Source organism: Zonotrichia albicollis, chromosome 21 (assembly GCF_047830755.1).
Source record: "Zonotrichia albicollis isolate bZonAlb1 chromosome 21, bZonAlb1.hap1, whole genome shotgun sequence".
NCBI lineage: Eukaryota > Metazoa > Chordata > Aves > Passeriformes > Passerellidae > Zonotrichia > Zonotrichia albicollis.
In genome coordinates, this window is record NC_133839.1 from 2,988,013 (window position 1) to 3,005,631 (window position 17,619).

The 17,619-nt window shown below is 49.5% G+C and overlaps 1 protein-coding gene across 8 annotated transcripts in view; it reads left to right on the forward strand.

Annotated features, from left to right (window-relative positions):
• The window catches only part of EHMT1 (euchromatic histone lysine methyltransferase 1), a 122,438-nt gene that overhangs the window by 3,168 nt on the left and 101,651 nt on the right, over window positions 1-17,619 (forward strand). For 2 of the 8 annotated variants that reach the window (XM_074556568.1, XM_074556570.1), the window contains exon 1: window positions 16,495-16,845. The exons of 2 other annotated variants lie outside the window; for them this stretch is intronic. In XM_074556568.1, coding sequence (XP_074412669.1) covers window positions 16,753-16,845 — 93 coding nt within the window. In that variant the 5' untranslated portion in view covers window positions 16,495-16,752. Of the gene's footprint in view, window positions 1-11,983; window positions 12,120-16,138; window positions 16,266-16,488; window positions 16,846-17,619 lie in introns of those variants that run through there. 4 more of the 8 variants (XM_074556579.1, XM_074556575.1, XM_074556581.1 and 1 more) reach the window with 4 other exon arrangements.

Sequence of the window (17,619 nt, forward strand, 5' to 3'; positions counted from 1 at the left end):
CTTAGTGCTGATGGCTGAGGGAGGATCTCTTTGAACACCAAGTTCTTGCTAAATCCTGTGAACTTCAGTTGTTGTTTTTCTCTTCTGTTACCTGTCCCAGGTGATGTCTGTGCTGGGGAATGGCTGTGCTGCAGTCCTTAGGTGCAGTAACCTCGAGGCTGCAGAAAGATCTGACTTTGCTGTTGGATTTCTTCAGTAGATATCTTATATCCAGTCCAGTTTGGGGTTGTTATGTGCTTCAGACCTACTGCACTAAAGTTCAAACTTTAAGGAATTGAGATTTGAGGAACTGAGCCTCACTCAGCCAGCATGTATGAGGTGCACGTTCATCAGATTTGATGCTGCTCCTCCGGTTTGCACCAGTTTGCTGGAGAGCTGCCCCTGTGTTTGTGTGCTTCCCAAAATACTTGTTTGGTGCAGGTTTGGAGTTCAGGCCGTGCTGTTTTTCCTGGGGCCTGTGGTGACCTGGGGAGGCTGGTGCAGGAAGCGAGGTGTGTGTGTGGCTTTGAGTGAAGTGGTTCCCTCAGAAGTCACGCTGCATTTTTCATCTCTTTTTTTCCCTTCTGTCTGTTCGGATCTGTAAAATCTCCTCTTCTGGAGGTGCAGCTTTGATCTCTAAAGCGACGAGAGAGAGAAGAGCAGGCAGAATTCCTGGCTGGGGATCTGGGATGGGCTCAGCACCAGCAGCTCCCCAGGCTGGGTCTGGGATGGGCTCAGCACCCAGCAGCTCCTCATGCTGGGGATGGATTGGGGATCTGGGATGGGCTCAGCACCAGCAGCTCCTCATGCTGGGGATAGATTGGGGATCTGGGATGGGCTCAGCACCAGCAGCTCCCCAGACTGGATCTGGGATGGGCTCAGCACCAGCAGCTCCTCATGCTGGGGATGGATTTGGGATTCTGGGATGGGCTCAGCACCAGCAGCTCCCCAGGCTGGGTTGAGCAGTTCTCAGGTCAGGGTGATGCTGAGGCTTCTCCCTGGCTCTGATCTCACCTCTCATCCCCTGCAGCCGGTGCTGGGAGCTCCCTGAGCCCCCTGCCAGCTCAGTCCCCTCCCCACAGCATCAAGGGCTGACATTTCCCTGCTGTGCCTGGAGAGAGGCTCCTGCAGCAGGTGCTGAGAGCAGGAGGGATCCCTGGAGCAGGGAGGGCAGAGCTGCAGATTCCCACTCTGTGTCTGCCACGTGTGGCACCATCCAGCTCTGCTCCCAGGCCTGCCCTCCCTCATTCCCTCCTGGCAGCCAGGAGAGGCCTCTGTGGTTTTTATTCACATTTCAGTCACTCATCTCAGGCAGACCTGGTGTGTTTTAAAGCCCAGCACTCCCCCTCAGAGCTGTGTCCTGCAGGGCAGCTGCTTCCCCAGGGATCCCTGAGGTGTGTTCACAGCACACTGAGCACACGCAGCACACCTGTGCTCACTTGTGTTGCATTTCTCCAGGGGCACCAGCTTAATGCATTTTAACTGTGTCTTTGGGCAGAAAAAGAAATGTTTGTTTTGGTTTTTTTCCCCCTGTCACTCATAAGGAGGTTTTAGAACTTTTCTGAAGTAGGGAGTTTACTTTGTTAACAAGATAATAATTACACACAGCCCTGGCCCTGGTGAAGTCTTATCCTGTGTCAAACAGGTGCCAACTTTTATTTTTTCCATGAATTCTCACATGTTATGGGCTGGCAAAGGCCTGTGGAGAACTCATCCTTTTCTTCCACCTAGAGAAACTTTAAATAATAACAGAATGAGCAAATAGGACTCGTGAAGCTTTAAGAAAGCCTTAGAAGTGCCCTTCAGCTGTGCTAAGCTGATGTGACTGAGCCAATGTGACTGAAGAGAGCATCTGAAGAACATTTTGTCAGTCAAGGCAGAATCAAAGGCCTGGGTTATACTTTAAATAAACTCTTCCAATATAATTATGCTGGCTGGAGAGAATGATTTTTCATTTCTTCTTGCTGAAATAGTAATAAAAGTCCTTGCTGTGGATGCAGCTTTATTAGTTTAGAGGTGATCCCAGACCAAGGTGCCTCATTTTTTGCTTTTCAAAGCAGAGCCTTGGTCTCCATTTGAGGAGTTTTGCCCACATAGTTCTCTGTCCATGAATACAAAGGAATTGCTCTGCCACTGCTGTGTCAGCAGAAGGAGGGAGAGATGCAATTACCAGCAAAAGGCCCAACAGCAACGAGGAGAAGAAGCAGCTCCTCCATGGGGGAGCCTGTTGGAGTCTCTGGAGCTGGGCACAGACATCCCTGGGCTGGTGCTGGGCCCTGGGTCTCCCATTGCCAGTGGGCACCAGGGCAGCTGTACTGGGCTGATCTGCAGTGCCAGTCTGAGCCTTGCTCTTTGTCAGCTTGCCTGGCCTCTGCTCCTTCCCCTCTACACTCCAGAAATGCTCTTCCCTGTGGGAAATGGATTCATGGAAAATTCTCAACACCTGGCAGAGAGCTCACATAGTGTGCAAACCTTAAGGTAAGAAATGCTGAAATTTAGTATAAATCAATTTCTCACACTTTTCCACTCGCCAAGTGCTGGTTTGGGCCACAGCACCCCAGAGAAGGAGGTGGTGAGAGGAAGTTGTGTTTTGTGAGAGGTTCGAGGAGTCTGTTTGGGTGCTTCAAGACACATTTTGGAGATTTTCTCTCTTCCTGGCTGTTGTGGCAGCCAAAGGTCAGCACGGAGCTGAGGCAGCTGTGTGTGGAGCAGGAGGAGCAGGGAGCAGGGCTGGGAGTCTGTGCTCCCTTGATGTGGGGCTGTGTGGGCAGGGACCGCCCATTGCTGATGGCTGGAGTCTGCTTGAAGTGGTGAAGTGAATCCAGCAGGGAATGAAGAGTTTGGTGTGGCCCTCCTAGCTCTGGGCAGTTCCTAAACCCAGAATAAACCATGCTTGGAAGAACTCTCAGTGTGGTATTGCTGTGTCTAAAATAGAAAAGCTTCTCAAGGCTTTCCTGCTTTTAAGTAAAACTTTGTAGCACAGAAAGTATCAAGCACATCCAGCACATCCTCTTTTCAAGTAGGAAATGTTGCTCCAAGAGGATTCCTGTTTCCTTAATGCCCAGCACAATCCCCACCATTGTTTTTTTGCCATTTGCTCCTGTCTCAGCCTGGATTTCTGTTTGGGATGGTTCAAAGCTGCTGCCTGACTGATGGCACAGGCAAATCCTGAGCCCACCTGAGCTGTCTGGGTGTACCAGGGGCTGGCTTGGGGGTGGGGATGGGCTATTCCATATTAATCCATCCTTTTCAGTGGCTCCTTCTGGCAGGAGAGCTCTCTGAGGCAGTGTCAGCTCAGGACAGGGAGATGCTGAGTGGCAGAGCAGAAAATTCAGGTCCACTTCTGTTTGCATAAGGCTGAGCATCCTGCAGAGCCAGCACATAGACAGGGAGGAAATTTGCAGGTGGTGCAGCTGGGGAGGAAGTAAATATGGAGCAGGATAACCAGGCTGACATGGATAAACCCAAAATAAAGCCAGGTAAGTGACTGAGCGTTCCAGGGAAATGTGAAATTCTGCGAACAGGGATAAAAATAATGACAGTGATTATAAATCCTGGGGTCAGCTGGGCCAGAACCTGCTCCAGAAGGTGCTGTGAGCTCAGTGCAGCATTTACAGCAGCAGCAGGACTGGGGAGCTGAGCTGGGTGGGGATCAGAGGTGTCCAGAGATGGCTCAGATCCATTCCCTGTGCCAGTCCAGGAGCCCTGGGATGCTGCAGCAGCACTGCCTGCCCCTGCTGCCCTTGCTGGTGGAAATGAATGAGGAGTTTATTGCTTCTGGGGCAGCCAGGAGGGGCCTGGTGGGCTGAGCCATCCCCAGAGAAGGGAGCAGGGCAGGAGGGCACCTCTGTGCAGAGGGAATGGCAGTGCAGGTGTCTGAGCTGCTGGGACCTTGATTAGGGTAAAAGTTCAGAGTGCTGCTCCAGGCTTTTAATTAATTTGGAACTGAAGTGCAGATGTGGACAGAAGGATTTGAGCGTGTTGTCTTGAAAAAGGGAGCTCTGGTCTCCCCAGGCTCCTGGCCATGACCTGCAGGTGCATTTGAGTACAGCCCTGAGAGCAATGAAATCCATATTTCACTCCTTCTTTTCATTTTTAAGCATCAGCTCCTGTTTTCTTGAGAATCTGAGCTACCTTCTTTCTCTCCAGTTGCACATTTCCAATCCTTGCAGTTTCAGAGGAAGTTTTAATAGGTAATTTCTCCCACAGGCTCAAAGCCAGAAGGCAAATTACCCCAATGCTTTATCCAACTTCACTGGGAATTGGGGATGTTTCATACTGCTGACCCAGAGCATTCAGAAGCTCTGCTTCTCTCAAAAATCATAGTATTGTTTCAAGAAGTGGGAAATTAAACATGCACATGGTAGAAGACTTAGAAAGGATTAATGGGTTTCAAAATTACATGCTTCATCCAGCTGCTGATTTGGGAATTGAAAGTATGCCTGTTGCAGAATTGGGAGGGAGGTACTGAAACGTGGTGTTCCTCAGCATCCAGTGAATGCAAATGTCCCAAATCTGTGATTCCAAAGCCTTGCCCAATTGCCAGACTGACTCCAGGTTTGATGCTGGGTTAGCCCAGCCCAGGTGGGAGCAGCTGGGTGGAAAAACCCTCTGTATATTTTATTTTGTTTTCCCTGCAGTTTAATTTGTCCTCTCTTGATTATATCAACTCCTGGGGTGTCACCCAAGGCACGTTTTTAGGCTGCTTTGACTGAAGTTCATTCCCTGTGTGGAGGCACATAGAAGGGACTCATGGAAGGTGCTGGAAGCTCCTCTTGGCTCCTCCTGCCTTGTGAGGAGGATTTGGGATCTGATTTGGGGCAGCACCTCCAGCCTGGAGGTCACTGGGACCTGCACTAAATAGGAGATGGCTGTTGGAGTCACTTGCATTTTTGGGACCTGAGAAATTATCTTCTGTTTTTTGGTGCATTTCATGTGTCCATTGAGGTTGGCAGCAAATTTACAGCCTGTCAAGTGTGGGTTTGGAAGTGTAAAATAGAGAATATTTGTATTTGGGAGATGAAAGCATTAACAATGGGCTGGGAGCTGGTTTGTGTGGTTCCATGTAGGATCCTGCCAGTTTGCACAAAAACCTCCAGATTACGAGAATCTAAAAGATGAGTCTGAATATTTTATTAATTGAAGAGTATTATTAATATTTGATGGCTTAAATCAACACCCAGAAGGCTGTGCTGAACTGGTAACCAAGACATGAGGTGCCTTTAATTGCAAACTTGTTTGTAATGGCTTTTGTGGGCTCTGTGTTTTAAGTGTTAAGGGTCTCTGAGTCCCATACATTTGAAATCCTTTTGTTCTTTGGATTAGGAAGGGTGTTCTTTAATTTTGCTGGGCTGGATTCAGATTGGGGCTTTAATGCCTTCTTAATATGCAAAGGTGATTGTTTGTGAGGTGTCCTGTCGGGTCTGGAGGTGACATCTGGAATATTTAATCCTTTTTGCCACACTCTGAGGACAAACAAGGACTGTTCCTTTAAAGATGGCCCTGGATGAGCTGGAATATTTCCTCTTGCTGTGGTGCCAGCTCCTGGAGCTCCATGTGTGGAGAGGTGAGGTGAAGGTCCTGCCTGTGCTTTAGTGCCATCCCCCTGCAGCAGGGAGGTGCCACCAGTGAGCAGACAGACAAACTGCAGCTCTGTCTGCTTTGAATCTGGGAATTCACAGCGCCAGGAGCTGCCGGCGTGCAGCGTTGGGAAAGGCCAGCGAGGGGGGATCATATTCTGTCTTTTATTTCCACTCGGGTTTCTAGGAGCTGCAGGTTGTATTTCTCATGGGTTTTTTTCAAGATTTTAAAAAGATTTCTGCCACACACAGTGAGCTCCATGCCTATCTCGCACTTCTTCTGGGTTTTTATTGTGAGTTTTGTTGTTTCCTTCCCTGTAGGATGTGCCCTTTGTGCTGGTGATCTGGTTATGTTCTTGTGTTTCCAGGAGTTTGCCTTTGATAAGAGCACGTTGGTATTAATCATTTATGGCTTTTATTAAAACCTTACTGGTTTGATGTTTTCTCAGCCTTCCAGACTGCCCTCACAGAGGCTGCTTTATAGACATCATTTATCTCCTGCCCCTGGCTGACAGCAGCCCCAAATTTTCCCTCCTCCTGCAGATGCTGGTGCTTTGTGCAGGGAGGACGTGCACGTTGTGTGGCTGTTGCTGCTGGGATTGTGACTCGTGTGTGGGCTGGAATTGGGCTTTGAGGCTGTGTCAGTGACATGGGACACATGGATTGTCCCCATCCCTGTCCCCATCCCATCCCCATCCCATCCCCAGTGGCTCAGGTACGGACCTGGTGTGACCCCAGGGCTGTGCAAGAGGAGGAGGAAGGGCAGGAGATGATGAGGAATGAGGCTCATCTCTCAGGTCTGGGCCTTGGCCAGTTTCCCCAGCCAGTTTGCCTTTCTCCACCGGGCCTTTGTTCCCAGCCATGCTTCCCATGAAAGGCAGAGCTGCTCTGTTGGCTCCAGGGAACCTCCTCCCCACACAGCCCTGCAGGGGATGAGCCCCCAGGGCTGCCTTGGGGCTGGGAGCCCCGGGCTGGCACTTGTGGCGCTCCCAGTCTTCTCCTGTGACAAGGAGGAGAACTAGCTGGGAAGGGAGATTTCCATTGTCTGCCTTGGGATGCCAGCACCCTGTGGCTCTGTAGGATGGGCAAACCCTAAGGACATGGCTTGGATATTCCCCAAGAACAGGGAGGTTTGGGCTGGTTCCCCTCACTCGTGACCCAGCAGCTCGAGGCCGGCGTGGGCAGAGCTGCAGAATTTGCAGACGTGGCCACAGAGGAGGAGGAGGCCCCGTGTCTGTGTGTGTTTATACTCTGCATGCCCAGGATAGCCAAAACTCTTCTTTAAATGACCAAAACTCCTCAGTGGAAGGTGTGGGGCTGCCAAGAGTAACTCCTGATGCAACAGTGCCTGCTCTGAAGAGAGATGGGAATGTTTGCTGGTGTGTCCCGGTGACTCAGAGCCCTCCCTGCCCCATGGTGATGCTGATGCAGTTGCTGATCCCTGCCAAAGCAAGCAGTCCTCACAAGGAGATTAGACAGCACTCCCTGCCCCCCTGCTGGGTGCTCGTTAACATTTCCTTGCCGATGTATTGTTAATTAAGCTAATTTTTATTGCCCTGTAAGTGTAGAGGGTGCTTTGTAAGCTCAGAGCTTGTGTCCCAGGGTTCCTGCAGCGTGGTCCCATGTGTGAAATGAGGCTTGGACGGTGTGGTTGAGTGTTGAGGAAAGGTAAATCTGTGGGTTTGGCTTTCTTTTTTCTCCCTTAGCAGCTGCCTGGCTTGGTGTCTGGGGCTGGTGTGTGTGCTGCTGTGTGAGCAGAGGCCTGAGGAAATGCTGGCTGTGCAGAATTGGTGCAGACAGACAATAGGAATTAAGTGCAAGCAGAGTTTGCAGCATTGACCCTCCATAAGACAGAAGATTACCCAGACTGGAGTATTATATTAAAAAGAGTTTTGGGACCTGATCCAAACCTCCAGAAGTCAGGGAGGGATTTGCCATCAGCTGCAGTGAGAGCCTCCCTGCAGTGTGCCCAGGCAATGGGGCAGGCAGCAGCCTAAACAAAAGAAGTCAAAGAAGTGTCCAGGCAAGGCTGGTTGAGGTTTTGCTGCCTGTGGTGCTTTTCCCAGCTGTAAAACAGAGGTAATTTTTTCCCCAAAGTTCAAAGGCCTGACTTGGTGTTGAAAGCCTTTAACTGGAATTGTTGAAGAAGTGCTGAATGTTAATTTTTAAATGTAGAGATTATCTTCATTAGGTAAGAGATGGCGAGTTACATAACAGTCACTATTTTATGTGCTCTGGTTTTTGGCTTTATTCCTTGACATCATGACCAGCCCTGATGAAGGGAATAGAAAACTTCCAAAAGCACTTTGTAAAGTATGAACTATTTGTGATCAAAGCCAGTGGGACTCTGAAGGTCCAGCTCCTCATCTCTGGACTTGTGATAACAGCCTTGGATTCACCTTGAAAATGGGACCTGTGATCTTTCATATGTTCTTATTTTGTTCTTAAATTAGGCTAATGCATCCTGTTCCAACTGATGCAATTATTAACAAACCTGGGCAATTATGACATCTATTGTACAGACATTCTGTGCTCCTTGCTAGGAAAAAGACACTTTTAATAAACAAATCCACCTTGACAACCTGTCAAGGACTTTTCTAAAGCAAAATTGAACGAGTCACCTCAGTGACCTTTCCTTTCTGTTCTGTTGTGTTTGGGTTTTTGACGTGGCCTTGCAAGAGCACAGCAGCTGCAGCTGGAGGTTCAGGCCTGGTTTCAGAGGGCAGGGGATGCAGGAAAGCAGGGAGGGGATCCCAAGGGCTGGATCCCCCCCCAGCATCCCCTGCCCTGCTGGATCCCCCAGCCACAGGCTGCATCTGGCCTTGCAGAAATCCTGGGAAAAACCCTGCTCACTTGGTTGGTTCAGCTGTTTTACTTTTTAATTTTTTATTTCTTTTTGTTTGAATGAGAAAAAAGCCCCGAATGTTTTGGCAGAAATTCTCAATGCTTTCTTTTATTCCACATGTGACAAACTGATGTGGTTTCTCAGCCTGGGTAGGATCCACTCCATCGTGGGCTGCCACCAGCAGTTCAAGGCAGATCTTAAATCCTACTTAAACCTCCCTCTCCAGCAGATCAGCTTTGTTTGGCTCTGGGCACAGGAGTGGGAAGGAGTGTGTTATATTCAGTACTAGAAGTTAAATTGCATGGAAGGAAAATCAGGCAGGATTGTTTTCTCACTGCATTATCAGAACTGTGTGAAGGTTTGGCCAATGGAGGGTTGTGCTAACTGGAAATATCCCTGTGTGTCACATCACCCAGGGAGGAAAGGAGGAGGAAAGAGAGGGTTTCCTGCCTCTGCCAGACATTCCTGGCTGTCCCAACAGATTGTCCTTCCCCTGCTGCCTGGGGGCTGAGAGACACAGGCCACCTCTGCAGGAGAATTCAGGAAAATGGGCAGCCACAGAATCACTGATCGATCAGGCTGGAAGGAGCACAGTGGCTCATCAGCCCCATTTCTTTCTGTGGGAATTCTTGAATCAAAATGATTGTTTATCTCCATGTGAGTTGAGCAGTGAGTTTTCCCAGGCTGAGTTTCAGAGCTAATCCCCTGTAGCCCCTGCCATTACCTGGGTGCTGTGTCCCCTCCCCTGAGCTCCCCAGCTGTGCTATGGCACTGGGCACATCTGTCCCTCCCCACAGGAGGCTGTATCACCTCCCTGCCTGCTGGGCTGGGCAGCTTCTGCAAGGAGCAGTTAACATCTCTATCTTTTCTAGGGCATCCTCTGAGCTGGGGATATGGTGCCCAAAATCAGATTAAAACCCCTTTCCTTGCCCTGACAGCCCCAGGGGTGTGATGAGGGATCTCCCTGTGGCATGGGCTGTTTATATGAACACAATTCCATGGTGGAATAGCCCATGGTCCAGGGCAGACCCAAGGCAGGAGGAAGAGGAGCAGGGCAGAGCTGAAGGCTCTGCTCTGGAATTGCCCAACAAGGCCAGACTGGGGGGTTTGGGACTTGCAAACATGAATGCATCAGAGCAGTAATTACTAATTATGCCAGTGATACTGTTCCAGAGCATTCAGGCCTGCAGGGAGAGCTGTTTGTGTGACACAGGGGCACAGACACTGCAGCAGCTGCAGGTCCAGGCCCTGGCTGTGTGGGCAGGTGTGAGCCTTGCCTCCATCCAGCAATGCTGTGTGGGTGGCTTGGATGGTTTGAACCTGGCTGCAGTTTCTGCTGGCAAAATTAGCCTTCCTGAGTGAAGTGAGCTGCTTCCATGGCATAAAGATCATTTTGGATGGGCTCCTGGGCCCCTCCCAGCCCTCCTCAGCAGAGCAGGAAGAAGCAGAAGTAATGTGTTTTCCCCTCAGTTACAGGTTTTATGTTTTATCCATTGCATTTGTAGAAATAATTGACAGGATGATCATGGCAGCTCCTTTGCATGCTGAAAGCCGTGACTATGAATAAATTGTGTTTTTATAATGTGGATCCCCAGGTTGAAGCTCTTTGTGAAGTTTTAGGGCACAGCCATGTTGGTGTCAGCACATTCAGGCAGGAGAGCATTTCTGTTGGTCTGACTTTGACCTGTCTCAACAGAACTGTCATGTTTAGAGGTGCTTTTATGGAATGGCTAAAAAGATGCCAAAATTGTGGTTGGACCAGTCTTCAGGTCCTTGGATTAATTTACTTCTTTTTTTACATTATACAGTTCCAGCATTTATCATTCTGTCTGTTTGAATTTTTGTATTTTTCCGTGGTTTTTGTTGTGACAGGTCAAATGAGGAAGAAGCTATTTTGGAATTGGGAAGCTGGGCTGGAGGTGCCAGCTGAGGTGAGGCTGGAGCACATCCCAGTGCTCTGCTCTGTGTGCCATGGGCAGAGCTCAGAGGGGACAGAGATTGCCCAGAGCTGTGAGCAGGCACAGGGAGGCACCTGAGCATGGTCACAGCACAGCCATGGACAGCAGGGCCTTGGGTCAGGTTGCAGCAAACCCTTCAGCTTTCCTCAGGTGTGGAAAGAGACCCAAAAGCTGCCATGGCAACCTTGGCCCTGTGCTCCCAGAACAGGCAGGTTCTGCTGCTGGGATCCTCACAGTTCATGGGACTTCCCCACCTCTGAATTTTAATCCAGAGTGGGGAATAAATGCTGTTCATCCTCTTTGCTGCTTGCTCTGTAACCTGTGCAGGTGGTCACAAGGAGCTGAGGCCAGCTCTGAGCCAGGCTTTGAGCCTCACATCCCTGGAGCTGGTCCTGCCTTTGCTCATTTTCATAATCCATCCTGAGGATTTTTATGTCTTGATCAGCTTCACTGATGAAGGATTTGCTTAAGCTTTGAAAAAAAAATCTTTTTTGCTTTTACACTTCAAGCCAGACACCTCCAGGACTTCTCCTGCTGCTGCTGCTGCTTAGTTTGTGTGAGTGGTTTGTACTCCCATGTAGCAAATGTGGCTCCTGCAAGGGGCTCCCTTTCCTCTCAGAGCCTTCTGGAAGCTGCTGGCAGAGCCAGGGTTAAAGCCAGGTGACAGGAACAGCAGGCACAGAGGGACAGTGTTTGTTACATAACAGAGGTTGCCTTTAAATGGGGTTTTTTATCATGGGCTACACACCAGAGTCAGCCAGGTCCTTGTGCCCAGTGTGGTGCAAAGAGTGTGTGGAGGATCTTCTGAACTCTTGCAAAGTTCTCCAGGGTTAGGATTGGGCTGCTGCAGCACACAGAACCCTCCAAGGATGGATTTTGGCAGTGGGTTCCATCACACAGCAGCCTGGTGCTTGCTGCCTGTCCCTGCCCAGCTCCAGGGGTGGCAGCTCCAGCCAGGACACTCTCCCCACATCCTGGGGGCAGTGTCCCTGTGCTGAACCTGCCCGAAGGGACAAAGGGGATCCCTGAATCAGTCTGCCTTGAGGATTGTTTCCTAAAGCATCCATGTTCCTGACAGTGAGGGCCTCTCTGCAGTGGGATCCCCTGGTCTCAGTGAGCTGCTGGAATATCACTTAACCTGGATTTGTCCAGTGAGGGGAATTCTGACCACATTTCCTGCTGCAAGGACAACCTGCTGGACATGCAAGCAGGGATTTGCCCTGCCTTGACAGAAAAAACATGTCCCTAATTGCTACAAAGTCAGCTGGGAATGGCAGCCTTGTGCTGGGCATGCAAGGATGGATCACAGAGAGGAGCAGGGTTCTGGTCAGTCATGGGGCTCCTGATGAGAGGCAGACATGGGGCTGAGCTGCTGGAATTCCTTACTGGAATGATCTAGTTGCTAAATTATCACTCTGCCCAGCAGAGGATGGGAGATGGCAGTTCCCTGCTCTCAGGGAGGTCTCCTGGTCCCATTTTACATTGTTACTGTCTCCTTGATCACATCCTCCGTGGGGCTGTGGAGTCCTTTTGTTCTCTGCTCTACTTTCCAGCATTTTTGTTGCTCTAGCAACACTTGCAGCCCCAAAGCAGCGGGATCCTGGTGCTAACACAATGCTGCATTTGAAAGAAGGAAGCAGAGCACGACAGGTGATCTCCAGCTTTTGTATGGAATGGCTGTGCCTTGAGATGGGAGGATGAATGGCAGGTTGTGATGTCTTATTGTCTTGCAACTGGCATTGCTTTTTGTCATAAAAGGTGAGAAATAGTTTTGTGTTGCTGCCACAGCTGTGGTTTGTAAAGTTGCTGTGTTATTTTCCTTGTGTGGGGTAGGTCAGCACTGGTTGGAGTGGGGCTGTGGGAGCCAGGCCCATGGCAGGCAGCTCCTTCCTGGGTAAATAAAAAATGTTTTCCATGCCCAGCAACTCCAGCAGCTCTGCAGGCCACTGGACTGTCCTTACAGCATGGATCCACTGCTCTGCTGGCCATCTGCACTGCTGGAGGGGGAAGGAAAAGTCCATATTTATATCAGAAAACTGCAGGTATTGGGTGAAAACCTTTCCTGCAAAACTCAGGAGCCTCTGGTGCTCTGCACTGCGGTTTGTGGGATCCTGTCAGCTGCTCTGGCATTTTGTAGCTTCTCTATATATGGTGAGAGTGATACAGGAAGATGCATTTAACACCTTTTTTTTTCCTCCTGAGTGCTCTCCCATGCTTTGCCACGGTGCTGCAGACAAGGCTGGCAGTGTAAAAGCCACCTGTAGGTGCTCTGTGGGTAAGAAGAGAAGAAATCTTTTTGAGATTTTGGGCACAGCTTCCCACAGCTTCCTGCTGGCCCAGCCACTGCTGCAAGGACCTGAGTGCACCCTGTCTAGATGGAAGTGAAAACCTCAGTAGGCTCCTCAAGAAGTCTGTCCCAGCTGCCAAGTAAAGTTGAAATAATCCATGATCTGCTGCCTTTCACCCGACCTTCCCTCCCAGACCACTGAAAAGTGTTGAAGACAGGATATTTAGAATGTATCCTCAGATACCTGAATTTTGTGGCAAGTGGAGTGTGAAGAGTGAGTAGCAGCTATGGGATTGATCTTGTTTCCATTGGGTCATCCCTTTTTATTTAGATTTTAGGTTCAAAATCTTGTTGTTTCAAGCTGGTATGATTGCAGCTACTCAGTCTGCAAGATTTGATCATCATTATACAAACACTCCCCTTCCTGGGACCAATGGTAGGACATTCCCAAGTCATTCCTTTTCCTCTCTTGGGAACTTTGCACTTTTTGGGCCCCTGGCAGCCAGCCTGAGTGGGATCACTGTGGTGTGGTGGTGGAGCTGCCCCAAACCTGATGAATCTGGGACATTTCTGTAACACTGGAAGCCTCACAAACTCCAAGGGGATTGGATTTACAGTGCTTGGGCAGCTTTTGGGTGTCTTGGTTCCATCCTGCTGTGCCCCTGGTGAACTTCTGATGTGGAGCACAGAGCATCCTGCAGGCCACCACCCTCCTCAGCAGCACCAGCAGGATTAGTGAAATGTTTCTGCTCTTTTGGTGCTTTTGGGCTGTTGCCATGACTTGTGCAAGAACCCATGGACAAACAGGGAAGTTTCTGGAGTCTACAGAACTAGATAGAAGGTTGTGTTTGTCCTTGCAGTGATAGATAGATAGATAGATAGATAGATAGATAGATAGATAGATAGATATTGGCATTTCACTGGGCTGGCATTTCAGCTGCATGCTCAGTCTTCTGCAAATTAAATGGGCAATTTTTATCTCTTTTCATATAGATGAGCCTGTAAAGGGAGTCTGCACTGAGAGCATGAAATGCCTCCCTGAGTTTTCAGCTGGTTTTCTTTGTTGCACTGTTGGCACTGCTGGGTTGAAAGTGTTGCCTCTGGGTCACACTGAAATGCTCATGAGGAGCCTTTGGCTCCTGTGCTTGTCTCATGTTTTAGGCCATGAAAAAGGGAGGAAGTGCATTTCCTGGGATGAAATGATTAATTGTACACCCAGGGCACAGAGTTCACAGCAGGGGGATAAGAGAGGTGCCGTTAATTTGCTGTCTGGGGGGTGTTAAACACGTTTTTGTTGGGGTTTGAGGCTCCTGATGAGCAGCAAGGTGTGCCCTAGGGATTGGGAAGTATTTTGGGAAGGCTGCTTTTTTCCTACAAGTCATTGTTCAAAGGAGAAGGGTTTTGCTTCCTCCTCTCCCTCTCATCATCTTCATCCAGCTGCCACTCATGCTACTCCTGAGAGGTGAGGAGTGTCGGGGGTGGGTTTCAGCACATCACCTTCTATCTCCCGAGCTGTAAATTAGTGATAGCCACCACACTGTTCTGCAGGAATCCCCCTGACCTGGCTGCTCTTCCAGCCAGTTTGAAGGCTGGGTGGGTTTTTAAATGATGATATTTTAAAATTTGAGGACAGCTTTGATTTATTGACCTGCTGCCTCCACAAATCGAGCTGTCTGGCCTGGCATCTGCAGATAAGAGGCTGTCGAGTAATTGCTTATTATTGACTGATTGCCAGCTTGGGCTGTTTGCTTGCAGAAGAATCAATAGTAGTCAATCTTCAAAGTCTAAACTCTCAGGGAGTATGACTGGTTTCCAAATGAGGAATGACAGGTCAGGATAACTCCATAGCTGCTATCCCACCTTCACGTGTGGGTGTAATCCTGCTGTGGAGGAGGAAGAGCGGGACATGATCTTCCTCCATCGAGGCTTTTTCACCTCTGCCTTCTCCAAAGTCTGGGGGTTTCTTTGCTGGGGTTTTCAGGGTCAGATCCCACCTGGCTCCAGACCTTGCCTGGGGGAGCTGGGGCAGGCTCAGCAGCACCTGAGATCCGTGGGAGGCGAGGGGAGGATGAGGTGCTGCCATCAGTCATTAAGTCCCCGAAGGATGGAGCAGGGAGGGGTGGCTGAGCAGCCTGTGCTCTGACACATCCCAACCAACCAGTTTGGATGCTTTATAAATAAAACAAAGCCTCTATTTTAATGCATGGTAACAGAGATTCCCTTTCTGGGGGTGATTCTATTTAGGTGGCAACAGAGCAAAATATCCAGTGTCACCATAGGTTTTATCATTTCTTGCGGGGACGGTCGCTATGGTGAGCGAGCACTGTCAAACACAGCCATAGCCCTTCTTTAACACTCTCCTGGCATCCTGCCTTTTTGTGGCTTAAAACATTAAAGGGGCTTCATGGCATCAAAGACACTCAAGACTTTTCGAAAAATAAGTACATGTTTAGGTGGTTGTAATGGCTGGGAGAAGCCTGGAGCTGGGTCTGGGAAGTGAGCTCAGACCTTGGGCTGAGCCCCCTCTGGGTTTTTTCTCCTTGGGTTCAGAGGTTGTGATTTTCCCTGGACTCAGGGGTTGCAGTCTGGTTTCTGCATGTCCTAGACTCAAGCTGGGTTTAAAAGTTGAAATAAGAGCCTTTGGGGGGAGGGGGAGGCTTGGATCTCTTTCAGCTACAAAGAGCAATTAAGCAACAGGACATAAAATAGATAAATGGGAAGGGGAAGGGCAGAACCCTGGAATATGAGAAGATGAAAATGGAAGAAACTATTTCTGCAGTGTATTTGTCCTTAATGTTGGAGCTTTATTTTCACCAGGAAGGCTTTGAATTGAGGGCCATCCTTTGAGGTGAGAGAGAAATATCTCAAATAGAGCAGTTTAATCTACAGTGGTCTAGGAGAGAATGGACAAGATTACTTGAACAGCCTTGTTTAGATACTGGATTTGTTGTCTACCAGCAAATCCTCATTTGCATGGGTCCTTAATCTGTGGAGTTAAATGTGTCTCAGGATCTGTTACCAACTGTGTTGCAGAGTTGAGAACTAGATTTTTAACGCTGTTCCTTTTTATTAGAATGTTTCCCCTCCCCCTCCCTGCACCCCAAATTCTTCCTGATTTTTTTCTAAAAAGCAAATATGAGCCAACAAGTGATGCAAAAGGACAAATGTGCCAGTGAGAAGAAGCTATTTTTGACTCCAGCTTCAGTGAGTGAACTGTCCACCAGGCTGTAGAGAAAAGCCAAGGTCAGACATTTCAAACGGTGTCGCAGGGAAACCACCGCCCCCCTCCTTCCTGAAAGGGGCCATGGACCTGAAATCTTTCAACCTCCTTGGAGCTGGAGCCTTGGGCAGAGCTCCTTTGTGGAGCCCTGGGAAGGGCTTGAGCCCTTGGTTTGGGGCTGCTCGCTGTGCCTGGAGCCCTGAAATGGCATTTCCTCATGTGTGCAGCAGCCCTCACTCATGAAATGGATGCAAGTGCTGAAAAAGCTCCCGCGTGAGCATGCTCACTGGAAGATTAATCCTTTAGAGGGAGTTGGAGAGTTAAGCTACTGTAATTTCTCTGCAGTTGGCTGCAGTAAACAACTGCTCTAAAGACACGAGGAAAAAAATTGACGGAGGTATATGGCATTAATGTACATATCTTTTTGTGTTTCTCCTTTCAGGTTGAGGGTTTGAGAAAGGTTTTTTTCTCTATGAGCCGGGGAAGAGGGAGCTGTGTAATGATTTTATGGGTGACCTTCATGTTGTGGTTTCTTTTTTTCCTCCAGGCCAAAGTAATCCTATTTCCGTGCAAGGCCATCCTGAGGCTCGGGCTGGCTTTCTAGAGCTGGGGTAGAGCACCAGGGTGGCTTCGTGTTGAGTGAAATGATTAGAGGAGGTGAGGCCTTGGTTGAGCTGTGTTGGCAGAAGGGAGCTGCAAACACCTCGTCCTGTTTAGTTGTGAGCAGAACCCAGTGGGACTCGATCTCTCATGCTTCTGTTGGGAAGAAAATGTGTGACAGGATTAGCTTTGCCTCCAGAAGACTATAGTCTTTTGCTTGTGATTATTACTATTATTTTGCTCCCCCTCCTCCCCATGCCTGAGGAGCTGCAATCCCGTGTCAGATGGGGGAAGGAAAACAATCCTTGAGCTATTTTGGCTTTGCTTTGAAGGCTGGTGACTCTCGGCGTGTTGAGCAGGGATGCCTTGGCAGCCAGGTAAGTGTTGCAGGCACAGGGATTGTGTCAAGGTGGAACTGAGCCCCTTCCTCCCCAATCCCTGCTTCGTGGGGGCATCCCAGAGGAAGGGAAGCCTCGGATGGTTCCTAATGAGCCAAGAGTGTTTTCTCTACTCGCCTCCAGAGGCGTGGGTGAAGGAGGATGTGATTTACCATCCCTGGAGCTTTTGGCAGCTTCCTCTGAACGCAGCACAAGCCATGGAGGGCCAACCTGGGGCTCCCAGGACATCGAGCAGAAATGCCTGGCTGGCTTGATTTTTGTCAGGCTGCTGGAGCTGCTCGAGTCAGCGCTCCCTGACCAGAGCTGGTGTCTTTACCTCTTACAAACATCGCTGTAATCCTTGGGGATGGCGAGGAAATGGAGGTGATGTGTCAGCAAAACCTGCCTGCCGTGGGGGCGGGGGTGGGGCAGGGCATTGTTCTGTTCTGTACCTGATGATGGGAGCTGGAGGGGCTGGAGCTCACCCCTGGGCATCCCCCAGGACTCCTGTGGCTGCAAGGAGGGCTCACCCTTCCTCCTTGAGGAGGGGATAACCCCGGGTGCAACTGCAGATCCAGGGCTTGCCCGGCTCTGGGAGCGCTCCTGGTGTGAAATTTATGTCCAACAGCTTTTACTGAAAAAATGGCTTCGTGTTTCCTTGGAGTGGTGTGAAGAAGGGAATAATAATTCAATAATTTAGCAAATGTCAGTGGCTCCCACTAGGTTCGTCCTGAGGTTGCTGTCGGCTTCCATGTGATACCCAGGTGGATTCTG